The sequence below is a fragment of the Schistocerca serialis genome, chromosome 10, assembly GCF_023864345.2.
Source record: "Schistocerca serialis cubense isolate TAMUIC-IGC-003099 chromosome 10, iqSchSeri2.2, whole genome shotgun sequence".
NCBI classification, from domain to species: domain Eukaryota; kingdom Metazoa; phylum Arthropoda; class Insecta; order Orthoptera; family Acrididae; genus Schistocerca; species Schistocerca serialis.
This window is the reverse complement of record NC_064647.1, coordinates 224,031,222-224,047,643: the sequence shown is the minus strand read 5'-3', so window position 1 is coordinate 224,047,643 and position 16,422 is coordinate 224,031,222. Positions and strand designations below refer to the sequence as shown.

The window sequence follows — 16,422 nt, the reverse complement described above, 5'->3', positions numbered from 1 at the left end:
AGTATCAACAGCACCAGAAAGTAGGATTCGTTATTAATAGGAACGTAGGACAGAGAGTGTGTTATTGTGGACAGATCACTGATAGGGTTGTTCTTATCAGAATCGACAGCAAACCAACACCGACAACGATAGTTCAGGTATACATGCCAACGTCGCAAGCTGAAGATGAAGAGATAGAGAAACTATATGAGTATATTGAAAGGATAATACAGTACATAGAGGGAGATGAAAATCTAATAGTCATGAGGGGACTGGAATGCAGTTGTAGGTGAAGGAATAGAGGAAAAGCGTAAATGACAATACGGGTTTGAGACAAGGAATGAGAGAGGAGAAAGACTAATGTTGTCCTGTAATAAATGTCAGCTAGTAATAGTGAATAGTCTGTTCAAGAATCACAAGAGGATGGGGTATACCTGGAAAAGGCCAGGTGATACTGGGAGATTTCAGTTATGTTACGTCATAGCCAGGCAGAGATTCCAAAATCAGATACTGGATTGTAAGGCGTACACAGGAGCAAATCTAGACTTAGATCACAATATAGTAGTGATGAAAGGAGGCTGAAGTTTAAGACATTAGTCAGGAAGAATCAAAATGCAAAAAAGTGGGATACAGAAGTACTAAGGAATGACGTGATATGCTTTAAGTTCTCTAAAACTATAGATACAGCAATAACGAATAGCTCAGGAAACAGTACAGTTGAAGAGGAGTGAATGTCTCTAAAAAGGGCCATCACAGAAGTTGGAAAGGAAAACATAGGTACGGAAAAGGTAAATGCGAATAAAACATGGGTAACAGAAGAAATACTTCAAATCATCGATGAAGGGAGGAAGCACAAAAATGTTCAGGTAAACTGGGGAATACAGAAATACAAGTCGCTGAGGAATGAAATAAACAGGAAGTGCAGGGAAGCTAAGATGAAATACACTCCTGGAAATGGAAAAAAGAACACATTGACACCGGTGTGTCAGACCCACCATACTTGCTCCGGACACTGCGAGAGGGCTGTACAAGCAATGATCACACGCACGGCACAGCGGACACACCAGGAACCGCGGTGTTGGCCGTCGAATGGCGCTAGCTGCGCAGCATTTGTGCACCGCCGCCGTCAGTGTCAGCCAGTTTGCCGTGGCATACGGAGCTCCATCGCAGTCTTTAACACTGGTAGCATGCCGCGACAGCGTGGACGTGAACCGTATGTGCAGTTGACGGACTTTGAGCGAGGGCGTATAGTGGGCATGCGGGAGGCCGGGTGGACGTACCGCCGAATTGCTCAACACGTGGGGCGTGAGGTCTCCACAGTACATCGATGTTGTCGCCAGTGGTCGGCGGAAGGTGCACGTGCCCGTCGACCTGGGACCGGACCGCAGCGACGCACGGATGCACGCCAAGACCGTAGGATCCTACGCAGTGTCGTAGGGGACCGCACCGCCACTTCCCAGCAAATTAGGGACACTGTTGCTCCTGGGGTATCGGCGAGGACCATTCGCAACCGTCTCCATGAAGCTGGGCTACGGTCCCGCACACCGTTAGGCCGTCTTCCGCTCACGCCCCAACATCGTGCAGCCCGCCTCCAGTGGTGTCGCGACAAGCGTGAATGGAGGGACGAATGGAGACGTGTCGTCTTCAGCGATGAGAGTCGCTTCTGCCTTGGTGCTAATGATGGTCGTATGCGTGTTTGGCGCCGTGCAGGTGAGCGCCACAATCAGGACTGCATACGACCGAGGCACACAGGGCCAACACCCGGCATCATGGTGTGGGGAGCGATCTCCTACACTGGCCGTACACCACTGGTGATCGTCGAGGGGACACTGAATAGTGCACGGTACATCCAAACCGTCATCGAACCCATCGTTCTACCATTCCTAGACCGGCAAGGGAACTTGCTGTTCCAACAGGACAATGCACGTCCGCATGTATCCCGTGCCACCCAACGTGCTCTAGAAGGTGTAAGTCAACTACCCTGGCCAGCAAGATCTCCGGATCTGTCCCCCATTGAGCATGTTTGGGACTGGATGAAGCGTCGTCTCACGCGGTCTGCACGTCCAGCACGAACGCTGGTCCAACTGAGGCGCCAGGTGGAAATGGCATGGCAAGCCGTTCCACAGGACTACATCCAGCATCTCTACGATCGTCTCCATGGGAGAATAGCAGCCTGCATTGCTGCGAAAGGTGGATATACACTGTACTAGTGCCGACATTGTGCATGCTCTGTTGCCTGTGTCTATGTGCCTGTGGTTCTGTCAGTGTGATCATGTGATGTATCTGACCCCAGGAATGTGTCAATAAAGTTTCCCCTTCCTGGGACAATGAATTCACGGTGTTCCTATTTCAATTTCCAGGAGTGTAGATGCATGAAAAATGTGAAGTAATCGAAAAAGAAATGATTGTCGGAAGGACAGGCTCAGCTTACAGGAAAGTCAAATCAACCATCGGTAACATTAAAAGCAAGGCTGGTAACATTAAGAGTGCAAAGGGAATTCCATTGGTATATGCAGAGGAGACAGCGGATAGATGGGAAGAATAAATTGAAAGCTTCTATGTGGGGAAAGATTTGTCTGATGTGATAGAAGAAGAAACAAGAGTCGATTTAGAAGAAATAGGGGATCCAGTATTAGAATGAGAATTTAAAAGACCTTTGACTTAATATCAAATAAGGCAGAAGGGATAGATAACATTCCATCAGAATTTCTAAAATCATTGTGGGGAAGTGGCAACAAAACGACTATTCCCGTTGGCGTGTAGAATGTATGAGTCTGGCGACATACCATCTGACTTTCGGAAAAATATCATCCACAGAGTTCCGAAAACTACAAGAGCTGACAAATGCCAGAATCATTACACAATCAACTTAACAGCTCATTCATCTAAGTTGCTGACAAGAATAATATACAGAAGAATGGAAAAGAAAATTGAGGGTGTGCTGGATGACGATCAGTTTGGCTTTAGGAAATGTAAAGGCAGGAGGGAGGCTATTCTGACATTGCGGTTGAGGTTGGAAGTAAGACTGAAGAAAAATCAAGACACATTCATACGATTTATCGACCTGGAAAAAGCGTTCGACAATATAAAAAGGTGCAAGATAATATAATACATATATAATATTTACAAGACCCAAGAGGGAATAATAAGAGTGGACGACCAAGAACGAAGTGCTTGGATTAAAAAGCGTGTAAGACAGGGATGTTGTCATCCGACCCTATTGTTCAGTCTGTTCATCGAAGAAGCAATGATGGAAATAAAAGAAGGGTTCAGGAGTGGATTTAAAGTTCAAGGTGCAAGGCTATCAATGATACGATTCGCTGATGACATTCCTATCTTGAGTGAAAGTGAAGAAGAAATACATGACCTGCTGAATGGAATGAACAATCTGAAGAGTACAGAATATGGACTGAGAGTAAATCGAAGAAAGATGAAAGTGATGAGAAGTAGTAGAAATGAGAACAGCGAGAAACTTAACATCAGAACTGATCCAAGAAGTAGATGATGTTAAGGAATTCTGCTACCTAGGCAGTAAAATAACCAATGATGGACGGTGGAAGGAGGACATCAAAAGCAGAGTAGCAATGGCAAAAATGGCATTCCCGGCCAAGAGAAGTCTATTGGTATCAAAAATAGGCCTTAATTTGAGGAAGAAGTTTCTGAGAATGTACGTCTGGAGTACAGCATTGTATGGTAGTGAAGCATGGACTGTGGGAAAACAGGAACAGAATAGAGTAGAAGCATTTGAGATGTGGTGCTTATAATGGTCGCCTAGTAGTAGATATTGCTATAATCGCACTATTTCACTCCCATTTACGGAGCTTGTTAGCACTTGATGTTAGGTTGGCACAATTAAAAGGCATTGTGGTAATCGCTGCTGCTTGCTGGATCGCTGCTGTGTCTCGATGCTACTGCTGGGTCTATACATGGTTGTCTAGGGGTAAAAAGATGAGGTCCCGTGTTTTTGATGTGCTTTTGATGATAAATAATGAGCGAAACCAACAAATATTTAAACTTCAAATATTTCTTACTCTGGTGGCCATCTTAATTCCACTGTCCACCAAAGACAATGACACAACACAAAGTAGCACTTCTGTTACATGTTCTTTGCAATGTTTATCTACCTCGAACAATAACACACATACACTTTACCAAAGTGACATTCAGACTCCACTTCCGATCCTTCCTGCTGCTTGTATTTATAACCTTGTCAAAGAACTACTAAAAAGAGATATAGTTTATAAGTCACATGTACATCTGTTATCGTAATTTGTGCAGAAAAGTTATTAATTTATATCGAGTGACATAATTTAACAGGTTATTAAAATGACAGACAGATTTGTTTACTTGACAGAATAATTATTTGTTACAAAAAGGCCGTTTTTTAGAAGTTTGTCAACTGACTTCTCTAATTTGCATAAATAAGTAAATAACATGAATTTATTAAGAATTACATTGGTTTTCGTCTAAAATAGGAGCGTTTACGTGAATACTGAGTGAAAACGGTCCTAGTGAACAAATAGGTTTCACTGGGTGATTTTTATTTAAGGAGATCCAAAATACAGGGTTATTACAAATGATTGAAGCGGTTTCACAGCTCTACAATAACTTTATTATTTGAGATATTTTCACAATGCTTTGCACACACATACAAAAACTCAAAAAGTTTTTTTAGGCATTCAAAAATGTTCGATATGTGCCCCTTTAGTGATTCGGCAGACATCAAGCCGATAATCAAGTTCCTCCCACACTCGGCGCAGCATGTCCCCATCAATGAGTTCGAAAGCATCGTTGATGCGAGCTCGTAGTTCTGGCACGTTTCTTGGTAGAGGAGGTTTAAACACTGAATCTTTCACATAACCCCACAGAAAGAAATCGCATGGGGTTAAGTCGGGAGAGCGTGGAGGCCGTGACATGAATTGCTGATCATGATCTCCACCACGACCGATCCATCGGTTTTCCAATCTCCTGTTTAAGAAATGCCAAAGTGCGGTGGAGCACCATCCTGTTGAAAGATGAAGATGGCGCTGTCAGTCTCCATTTGTGGCATGAGCCAATTTTCCAGCATGTCCAGATACACGTGTCCTGTAATGTTTTTTACGCAGAAGAAAAAGGGGCCGTAAACTTTAAACCGTGAGATTGCACAAAACACCTTAACTTTTGGTGAATTGCGAATTTGCTGCATGAATGCATGAGGATTCTCTACCGCCCAGATTCGCACATTGTGTCTGTTCACTTCACCATTAAGAAAAAATGTTTCTTCATCACTGGAAACAAGTTTCGCACTGAACGCATCCTCTTCCATGAGCTGTTGCAACCGCGCCGAAAATTCAAAGCGTTTGACTTTGTCATCGGGTGTCAGGGCTTGTAGCAATTGTAAACGGTAAGGCTTCTGCTTTAGCCTTTTCCGTAATATTTTCCAAACCGTCGGCTGTGGTACGTTTAGCTCCCTGCTTGCTTTATTCGTCGACTTCCGTGGGCTACGCGTGAAACTTGCCCGCACGCGTTCAACCGTTTCTTCGCTCACTGCAGGCCGACCCGTTGATTTCCCCTTACAGAGGCATCCAGAAGCTTTAAACTGCGCATACCATCGCCGAATGGAATTAGCAGTTGGTGGATCTTTGTTGAACTTCGTCCTGAAGTGTCGTTGCACTGCTATGACTGACTGATGTGAGTGCATTTCAAGCACGACATTCGCTTTCTCGGCTCCTGTCGCCATTTTGTCTCACTGCGCTCTCGAGCGCTCTGGCGGCAGAAACCTGAAGTGCGGCTTCAGCCGAACAAAACTTTATGAGTTTTTCTACGTATCTGTAGTGTCGTGACCATATGTCAATGAATGGAGCTACAGTGAATTCATGAAATCGCTTCAATCATTTGTAATAGCCCTGTACGTAAGTTGGCCACTATTTTTCGCACTTCATATAAATTATTTAGATGAACTTAGTGTTTTTACATGATGACATTTGCTGTATCAGTGATCAAGTGATATTAACTTTTGTGTGGGTCAGTTATTCTGTATAATTTAGTGGGTTGACTGTTTATGGAGAAATGTTATGCAATCATTGTTAACATACACAATAACTTTTCTATAATCATAAATACTCGTTAAACTGGTTGAATTTGGAGGGTATCGCATACTTCGGTAAAGTAAAGCCTTTAATAGGTTCCGTTACAGACGAATGTTGAAATTTAGGTGGACTGATACGTTAAGGAATGAGATGTTTCTGTGCAGAATCGGAGAGGAAAGGAAAGGAAAATGTGGAAAACATAAGGAGAAGGGACAGGATGATAGCATATACGTTAAGACATGAGGGAGTGACTTCCATAGTACTAGAGGTAGCTGTAGAGTGCAAAGCTGTAGAGGAAGACAGAGATTGGAATATGTCCAGCAAATAACTGTGGACGTAGGTTGCAAGTGCTGCTCTGAGATGAAGAGGTTAGCAGAGGAGAGGAATTCGTGGCGGGCCGCATCAAACTGGTCAGGAGACTGATGACCCCACGCACTCCCCCCCCCCCCTTAAAAAAAGTATTTTTCTTTCAAATATTTTGCGGATGCACTTGAAGAAGGGACATACGTCCTGAAACCGGGTAGTGCTTCCCTTATTAGAAATAAATAATTTTTACAACTGCAGCGGATTTTATCATTGACCATGTTCTTACTGTTCTTGCACTTACCACCGTAAATTTGGTCCCTTTCTTATTAATTTTCATTCAGAATGCTTCACATGTCGTATTTAACTGTTTTAACATCCCAATTGCAGTTCTTTCGCTGTCTGCCAATAACACCATACTATTCGCAAATCGAATACGTTCTATCCTCATACCTCCAACTCGCACTCATATTTTTCCTTTCAAGCATTTCTGAATAATATGCACCAAATGTACGTCAAAGCGTGTTTGGAAGAGACAACTCCCTTGCATCACTCTCCACCCAATCTAATTCGTAATCAACCTTGCATCCCTTCAATCACCATTCCCTTCAATCAACCCCATTCTTCCTTAGAATATCCATTAACTTATTCCACTGTACTCTATCAAAAGCTTTCTCCAAGTCAATGAAAACAGTATGAACTTCTTGTCCAGTATATCTGTCACACGTAACTCTCTAAAGTCGGATTGCATCTCTTGTATCTTTTGCTCTTCTAACTACACCGAGTGAGGTGGCGTAGTGGTTAGCACACTGGACTCGCATTGGGGGGACGACGGTTCAATCCCGCGTCCGGCCATCCTGATTTGGGTTTTCCGAGATTTTCCTAAATCGCTCCAGGCAAATGCCGGGATGGTTCCTCTGAGAGGGCACGGCCGACTTCCTTCCCCGTCCTTCCCTAATCCGATGAGACCGATGACCTCGCTGTTTGGACTCCTCCCCCAAACAACCCAACCTACCTCTTCTAAATCAATAATGTGCCTCTGCAATACTTTCCCAGTCTTCCGCGAACAGCTCTGTTTACCACTCTCACTATAACTTTTACTACATGAGAAATGAGATTTGTGAGTCAAAATTCTCTTATTTCTTGGCATTGCTTTCCTTCTCAGTCAGTATTATTACTGCTGCGAGAAAGACATCTGGCCATTCATATTTATCTGCGTAGATGAGTCATCTCTTTCACACAACTGCTCCCCAGACTCTTAACCATCTCTGGTGATAATCCATCAATTGTACGTGCTTATCATTCTTCAACTCTTTTAAAGTTTTTTCTACTTCTACTTCCAGGATGCAGCATCTTTTCTCCTTCTGTTTTTCTTTAGTGAATAATATTTCAACTGTAATTAAACAGTTAATTACACAAGAAAAACTGCCTTTATTGATCTTACAAGTGTTGATACTCTGAACTGTAATAAGCCTGATAGACTCTGTATGATAAGGTATTACCAGTACAGTTTGTTCAAAACATCCTGAACTATTCTTTGTGGCCTGTGGCAAGTGGGGAAGGAAGTTCCACCCACCGACCCCCAGCTTATGGCCAGCAAGGGGCAGGAGGTTGTACAGGGGGGTAGAAGACACAGTTTCATAATTTGCAGTGATGTCGCTACACGCGTGCTTCCTGGTTTGAATTGGCACGGCACGCCAATCACTTCATAACGTTTGCGGTACATACACACATACTGTATTGTTAGACGGAAAATAGTCCCGTCCCGAAGTCGACCAACTTCAACCAGCTGCAGATGAACTACAAATTGCGACATTGTGAATAGATGAACAAATAATAGTAGCAGTGGTGAAGAACCGCTTTTAGAAAGTCGTCGTTTAAGTGAGACGGGCGAGCGCGAGAACCCAGACTGCAGGGTGTGATACGGTCGTGGCGAAAACAAGTGACGCCGCCACGGTCGCTGTTAGTAGCCATCTTCCATCAGTAGCTCAGCTACTATTTTCAGCAGAGACTCCTATCAAAATACACTATGTGATCAAAAGTACCCGGATATCTGGCTGTAAATGACTTACGAGTTCCTGGATTTCAATATGGTGTTGGCCCAACCTTTGCCTTGATGACAGCTTCCATTTCGCAGGCATACGTTCAATCAAATGCTGGAAGGTTTCTTGGGGAATGACAGCCCATTCTTCACAGAATGCTACACAGGGGAGCGGTATCGATGTCGGTCGGTGAAGCCTGGCACTAAGTCGGCGTTCCAGAACATCCCAAAGCTGTTCTATAGTATTCACGTCAGGACTCCGTGCAGGCCAGTCCGCTACAGGGATGTCATTGTCGTGTAATCACTCCACCACAGGCCGTGCATTACGAATAGGTGCTCGATCATGTTAAAAGGTGCAATCACCATCCTCGAATTTCTCTTCAACTGTGGGAAGCGAGAAAGTGCTTAAAACATCAATGTCGGTCTGTGCTATGATAGTGCAACGAAAAAAAAAAAAAAACACGCGGTGCAAGCCCCCTCCATGAAAAACCCTGACCACACCATAACACCACCACCTCCGGATTTTACTGTTGTCACTATACAAGCTGGCAGATGACGTTCACCGGGCATTCGCGATACCCACACCCTATCATCGGATCGCCACATTGTGTACCGTGATTCGTCACTCCACACAACGTTTTTCCACTGTTCAGTCGTCCAATGTTTACGCTCCTTACACCAAGCGATGCGTCGTTCGGCATTTACCGGCGTGATGTGTGGCTAATGAGCAGCCAAAAAAAAAAAAAAAAAAAAAAAAAAAGAAAGTTCAAATGTGTGTGAAATATTATGAGAGTTAACTGCTAAGGTCATCAGTGCCTAAGCTTACACAGTACTTAACCTACATTATCCTCAGGATAAACACACACACACCCATGCCCGAGGGAGGACTCGAACCTCCGCCGGGACCAGCCGCACAGTCCATGATTGCAGCGCCTGAGACCGCTCGGATAATCCCGCGCGGCTATGAGCAGCCACTTGACTATGAAATTCAAGTTTTCTCACTTCCCGCCTGTCATAGTACTTGCAGTGGATCCTGATGTAGTTTGGAATTCCTGTGTGATGGTCTGGATAGATGTCTGCCTATTACACACTACGACCCTCTTCAACTGTCGGCGGTCTATGTCAGTCAACAGACGAGGTCGGCCTGTACGCTTTTGTGCTGTACCTGTCCCTTCACGTTTCCACTTCTCTATCACATCGGAAATATTGGACCCAGGGATGTTTAGGAGTATGGAAATCTCGTGTACGGACGTATGACACAAGTGACACCAAATCACCTGACCACTTTCGAAGTCCATGAGTTCCGTGGAACGCCCCATTCTGCTCTCTCAGAATATCTAATGACTACCGAGGTCGCTGATGTGGAGTGCATGGCAGTAGGTGGCAGCAAAATGCACCTAATATGAAAAACGTATGTTTTAGGGGGTGTCCGGTTACTTTTGATCACATAGTGCTGAACAACTATATTTCTTCATTTCTTCGCATTTTTTATTATTTTCTGCTTATTTTCTGATTACAAGACTCCTTCATCCCTTACTTGATCATTCCATCTCCCTACAGTATACCAGACATGGATTGAGCTTCGTAACTGTTTCATAACTTCTCGCTTGGTAGAGTGTCAGTCCGTTTAAATGAAGGCAGGCGAGTGGCTTCAGCTTGTGCCCAGTACGTGGGAAAATTAATTGCTGCGTCTGGTCTCAGCTTTGCCCACTTGATTCAGTCAAGTTCGTCCCTACTTACAGGCGGCTGTAAACTGATTAATTCATAAACTGAGCAGGTGAACGGTTGTTTACATACACTTAGAACAAAGTTAACACCAGAGTAGTCGTGTAATAGAACAAGGACCTTTTCAAAACGTCAAAACGTCTACACGGATACTCTGCAGATCACACGTAAGTGCCTGGCAGAGGGTTCATCGAACCACCTGCATAATTCTCTATTATTCCAATCTCTTATAGCAGGCGGAAAGAATGAACACTTATATATTCCCGTACGAGCTCTCATTTCCCTCATTTTATCGTGGTGATCGTTCATCCCTATGTAGGGCGGTGTCAACAAAATATTTTCTCATCCGGAGGAGAAAGTTGGTAATTGGAATTTCGTGAGAAAATTCCGTCGGAACGAAAATAGCCTTTGTTTTAATGATTTCCAGCCCAAATCCTGTACCATTTCATTAACACTCTCTCCAATATTTGGAGATAATGCAAAACGTGCTACCCTTCTTTGAACTTTTTCGATGTACTCCATCAATCCCATCTGGTAATGATCCCTCACCGCGCAGCAGTATTTAAAAAAAAAAAAAAAAAAAAGAACAAGTGTAGTGTAGCCAGTCTCCTTAGTATATCTGTTACATTTTCTAAGTCTCCTGCCAATAAAACGCAGTCTTTCGTTAGCCTTCCCCACAACTGTTTCTATATGCTCCTTCCAATTTAAGTTGTTCGTAATTGTAATACCTAAGTATTTAGTTGAATTTACGGCTTTTAGATTACACTGATTTATCGTGTAACCGAAGTTTAACGAGTTCCTTTTAGCACTCAAGTTGATGATCTCAAACTTTTCGTTATTTAGGGTCAACTGCCAATTATCGCACCATTGAGATATCTTTTCTAAATCGTTTTGTAGCTTGTTATGATCTTCTCGTGGCTTTATTAGTCGATAAACGACAGCGTCATTTGCAAAAAACCGAAGTCGGCTGATCAAATTGTTTCCCAAATCGTTTATATAGATAATGAACAGCGAAGGGCCTGTAACACTACCTAGGTGAACCTGCGGAACAGTTGCTGCTAATATGGTTCAAATGGCTCTGAGCACTATGGGACTCAACTGCTTAGGTCATTAGTCCCCTAGAACTTAGAACTAATTAAACCTAACTAACCTAAGGACATCACAAACATCCACGCCCGAGGCAGGATTCGAACCTGCGACCGTAGCGGTCTTGCGGTTCCAGACTGCAGCGCCTTTAACCGCACGGCCACTTCGGCCGGCCTGCTGCTAATAACTCACTGCTTACAACCATAAACAGAACACTGATACATAATTCTGGGCCATTACCACTGGATATATCTTTATTGTGAACTATTTTAACCACTGACGATGGATGACTTACTTAAACCACACCTAGTCTTATAGATCAGTCAGTTTAATGAGTCACAGCTGCAAAATACTAACACGGATTCTTTACAGACGAATGGGAACAATGGTAGAAGCCGACCTCGGGGAAGATCAGTTTGGATTCCGTAGAAATGTTGGAACACGTGGCGCAATACTGACCTTACGACTTATCTTAGAAGAAAGATTAAGGAAAGGCAAACCTACGTTTCTAGCATTTGTAGACTTAGAGAAAGCTTTTGACAATGTTGACTGGAATACTCTCTTTCACATTCTAAAGGTGGCAGGTGTAAAATACAGGGAGCAAAAGGCTATTTACAATTTACACAGAAACCAGGTGGCAGTTATAAGAGTCGAGGGACATGAAAGGGAAGCAGTGGTTGGGAAGGGAGTGAGACAGGGTTGTAGCCTCTCCCCAATGTTATTCAATCTGTATATTGAGCAAGCAGTAAAGGAAACAAAAGAAAAATTGGGTGTAGGTATTAAAACCCAAGGAGAAGAAATAAAAACTTTGAGGTTTGCCGATGACATTGTAATTCTGTCAGAGACAGCAAAGGACTTGGAAGAGCAGTTGAACGGAATAGACAGTGTCTTGAAAGGAGGATATAAGATGAACATCAACAAAAGCAAAACGAGGATAATGGAATGTAGTCGAATTAAGTCGGGTGATGCTGAGGGAATTAGATTAGGAAATGAGACACTTAAAGTAGTAGACGAGTTATGTTATTTGGGGAGCAAAATAACTGATGATGGTCGAAGTAGAGAGGATATCAAATGTAGACTGGCAATGGCAAGGAAAGCGTTTCTGAAGAAGAGAAATTTGTTAACATCGAGTATAGATTTAAGTGTCAGGAAGTCGTTTCTGAAAGTATTTGTATGGAGTGTAGCCATGTATGGAAGTGAAATATGGACGATAAATAGTTTGGACAAGAACAGAATAGAAGCTTTCGAAATGTGGTGCTACAGAAGAATGCTGAAGATTAGATGGGTAGATCATATAACTAATGAGGAGGTATTGAATAAAATTGGGGAGAAGAGGAGTTTGTGGCACAACTTGACAAGAAGAAGGGACCGGTTGGTAGGACATGTTCTGAGGCATCAGGGGATCACAAATTTAGGACTGGAGGGCAGTGTGGAGGGTAAAAATCGTAGAGGGAGACCAAGAGATGAATACACTAAGCAGATTCAGAAGGATGTAGGTTGCAGTAGGTACTGGGAGATGAAGAAGCTTGCACAGGATAGAGTAGCATGGAGAGCTGCATCAAACCAGTCTCAGGACTGAAGACCACAACAACAGTCTTATAGGCCAGAGGTGTTTGTGACTTCAGCTACTTTTAGTTTATGAGCGCCACCACCACCTACTTGCTATGATTGTTTTGCAGGTGAAGAGTGGCAGCTGGAAGACAAAAGCAACGCTTCCATCTCTGTGGACGCTGGCTGCCTGGAGCTGTTGGTGAGCTCCCTGGACCACCCCACGTGTCCACTGGGAGACCTGCCACCGGAAACCATTGAGCAACGCGAGCAGTGCCGCGTGCAGCTGTGGAACGACCTGGTTCAGGGATCGACCCACGTACCCGAGACCAGCCACCGGAGGGCGAACGTCAGCCTCTGCCTCTTGGCCTGGATGACAGCCAACTCGTCCGGCATTTGTCAGCACGTCCCATTTAGCATGATTCAGTCCGTGGATGACGCTCGCTGCGTTTTCGATAGTCCTGACGACCAATCTTGTCCGAAATCGAACACTACAGATGCCATATGCTCTGTTTCCAGAGCTCTTCTGTTGCTCAAGTGTCGTGATTTCTCTTCACACACGTATTTCGCGGTATGTGGCGCGTCCATGGACCACCGTGGGTGGTACTCACCAACGTGGAGAAAAGACTGGGAAAGGAACATACAGCCACCAGAAATTTTACTGACTTACAAAAACGATGTAAACAATGTCACCTTGAAATAAAATGTTTTTGAAATAAAGTCTGAAATTTTCATAAATCTCATTGTAGCAATAAATATTTGATGTGTGGAACCCTCTCGACACATCGAAATTAAACACATAACCAGTTTGTAGTTGCCACACACTTGCTCTTATCATTGCTCTTATCAAATTAACAGTAGCAACGATTATAGAAAGTTGCTTGCCCTATATAACCACATATTTTTCAAAATTGTTTCAACCAAATTTCATTAATTAAAACAATATTCATAAAAGCATCATTAATCAAGTATGACTGAGTGAACTAAATCTCACAAACTTCGTGACTTAGATGGAACAGTTTTTCACATTGTTGTTATTGTGGTCTTCAGTCCTGTGACTGATTTGATGCAGCTCTCCATGCTACTCTATCCTGTGCAAACTTCTTCATCTCCCAGTACCTACTGCAACCTACATCCTTCTCAATTTGATTAGTGTATTCATATCATGGTCTCCCTCTACGATTTTTACCCTCCACGTTGCCCTCCAATACTAAATTGGTGATCCCTTGATGCCTCAGAACATGTCCTACCAACCGATCCCTTCTTCAAGTCAAGTTGTGCCACAAACTCCTCCCCAATTCTATTCAATACCTCCTCATTAGTTTTGTGGTCTACCCATTTAATACGTTAGAGCACGGAAACTAATTACCGTGGTAGAATTAACGACAGACACATGGGGAAGAGAAATAATGCAGAATCCTTCTGAATCTGCTTGGTGAATTGATCTCTTGGTCTCCCTCTACGATTTTTACCCTCCACGCTGCCCTCCAATCCTAAATTGGTGATCCCTTGATGCCTCAGAATACGTCCTACCAACCGATCCCTTCTTCTAGTCAAGTTGTGCCACAAACTTCCCTTCTCCCCAATCCTATTCAATACCTCCTCTTTAGTTATGTGATCTACCCATCTAATCTTCAGCATTCTTAGGTAGCACGACATTTCGAAAGCTTCTATTCTCTTCTTGTCCAAACTATTTATCGTCCACGTTTCACTTCCATACATGGCTGCACTCCATACAAATACTTTCAGAAACGACTTCCTGACACTGAAATCAATACTCGATGTTAACAAATTTCTCTTCTTCAGAAACGCTTCCTTCCCATTGCATTGGTAGTTGCATTGTTTAATTCATAAATTTCGGGCGTATTATAGTATTTGAGAGTTGTAACATCGCGTTTTAGTACCTGAATAGTGTAAAATCGCGTAGTCTCCTTCCGCCGCCGAGCAGTGTGTCAGCAGTGTGCAAGTAGTAGCATTACTGCATTTACTAGGCAGTCATGTATTTTAATAACCGTTTAAATTTTGTGTCGATTTGTTTGCACTCTCTGTAGATTAGTTCAGACGTTCTTTGCACAACAGTTTTTAGCATGGATAGGGACTGCAACTGCTGTGTTCGGATGCAGGCTGAGTTGGCATCCCTTCGCTCCCAGCTTCAGGCAGTGCTGGCTTCGGTCACACAGCTTGAGGCTGTTGCCAATGGGCATCACTGTGGGGTTCCGGATGGGGGTTTGTCGGGGACGGCCAGCTCGTCCCACGCATCCCCCGATCGGACTACGACTGTGGTTGCCCGGGATACTGCCCGCATCTGCCCGCATTGAGGCTGATCCCTCACCTGTGGTAGAATGGGAGGTCGTCTCAAGGTGTGGCAGGCGGCGAAAGACATTCCGGAGGGCTGAACGGAAGGCCTCTCCAGTTTGTCTGACGAACCGGTTTCAGGCTCTGTCTCAGGCTGATACTGATCTTCGGCCTGACATGGCTGCTTGTCCTGTTCCAGAGGTTGCCCCTCAGTCTGCAAGATCCGGGCGGTCGCAGAGGGTGGGCTTACTGGTAGTTGGGAGCTCCAACGTCAGGTGGTTGATGGGGCCCCTTAGGGATATGGCAGCAAGAGAGGGGAAGAAAACCAATGTGCACTCCGTGTGCATACCGGGGGGAGTCATTCCAGAGGTGGAAAGGGTCCTTCCGGATGCCATGAAGGGTACAGGGTGCACCCATCTGCAGGTGGTCGCTCATGTCGGCACCAGTGATGTGTGTCGCTATGGATCGCAGGAAATCCTCTCTGGCTTCCGGCGGCTATCTGATTTGGTGAAGACTGCCAGTCTCGCTAGCGGGATGAAAGCAGAGCTCTCCATCTGCAGCATCGTCGACAGGACTGACTGCGGACCTTTGGTACAGAGCCGAGTGGAGGGTCTGAATCAGAGGCTGAGACGGTTCTGCGACAGTTTGGGCTGCAGATTCCTCGACTTGCGCCATAGGGTGGTGGGGTTTCGGGTTCCGCTGGATAGGTCAGGAGTCCACTACACTCAACAAGCGGCTACACGGGTAGCGGGGGTTGTGTGGCGTGGGCTGGGCGGTTTTTTAGGTTAGATGGCCTTGGGCAAGAACAGAAAGGGCAACAGCCTCAACGGGTGCGGGGCAAAGTCAGGACATGCGGGGACCAAGCAGCAATCAGTATTGTAATTGTAAACTGTCGAAGCTGCGTTGGTAAAGTACCGGAACTTCAAGCGCTGATAGAAAGCACCGAAGCTGAAATCGTTATAGGTACAGAAAGCTGGCTGATGCCAGAGATAATTTCTGCCGAAATTTTTTAAAAATGTACAGACGGTGTTTAGAAAGGATAGATTCCTTGCACCCGGTGGTGGAGTGTTCGTCGCTGTTAGTAGTAGTTTATCCTGTAGTGAAGTAGAAGTGGATAGTTCCTGTGAATTATTATGGGTGGAGGTTACACTCAACAACCGAGCTAGGTTAATAATTGGCTCCTTTTACCGACCTCCCGACTCAGCAGCATTAGTGGCAGAACAACTGAGAGAAAATTTGGAATACATTTCACATAAATTTTCTCAGCTTGTTATAGTCTTAGGTGGAGATTTCGATTTACCAGATATAGACTGGGACACTCAGATGTTTAGGACGGGTGGTAGGGACAGAGCATCGAGTGACATTATACTGAGTGCA

General features: G+C 44.4%; 1 protein-coding gene across 1 annotated transcript in view; it reads left to right on the top strand.

Annotated features, from left to right (window-relative positions):
• The window catches only part of LOC126425187 (uncharacterized), a 90,493-nt gene extending 77,005 nt beyond the window's left edge, over window positions 1-13,488 (top strand). The window contains exon 7 of the mRNA XM_050088142.1: window positions 12,882-13,488. Coding sequence (XP_049944099.1) covers window positions 12,882-13,453 — 572 coding nt within the window. The 3' untranslated portion in view covers window positions 13,454-13,488. The remainder of the gene's footprint in view (window positions 1-12,881) is intronic.
• Window positions 13,489-16,422: the final 2,934 nt, after the last annotated feature.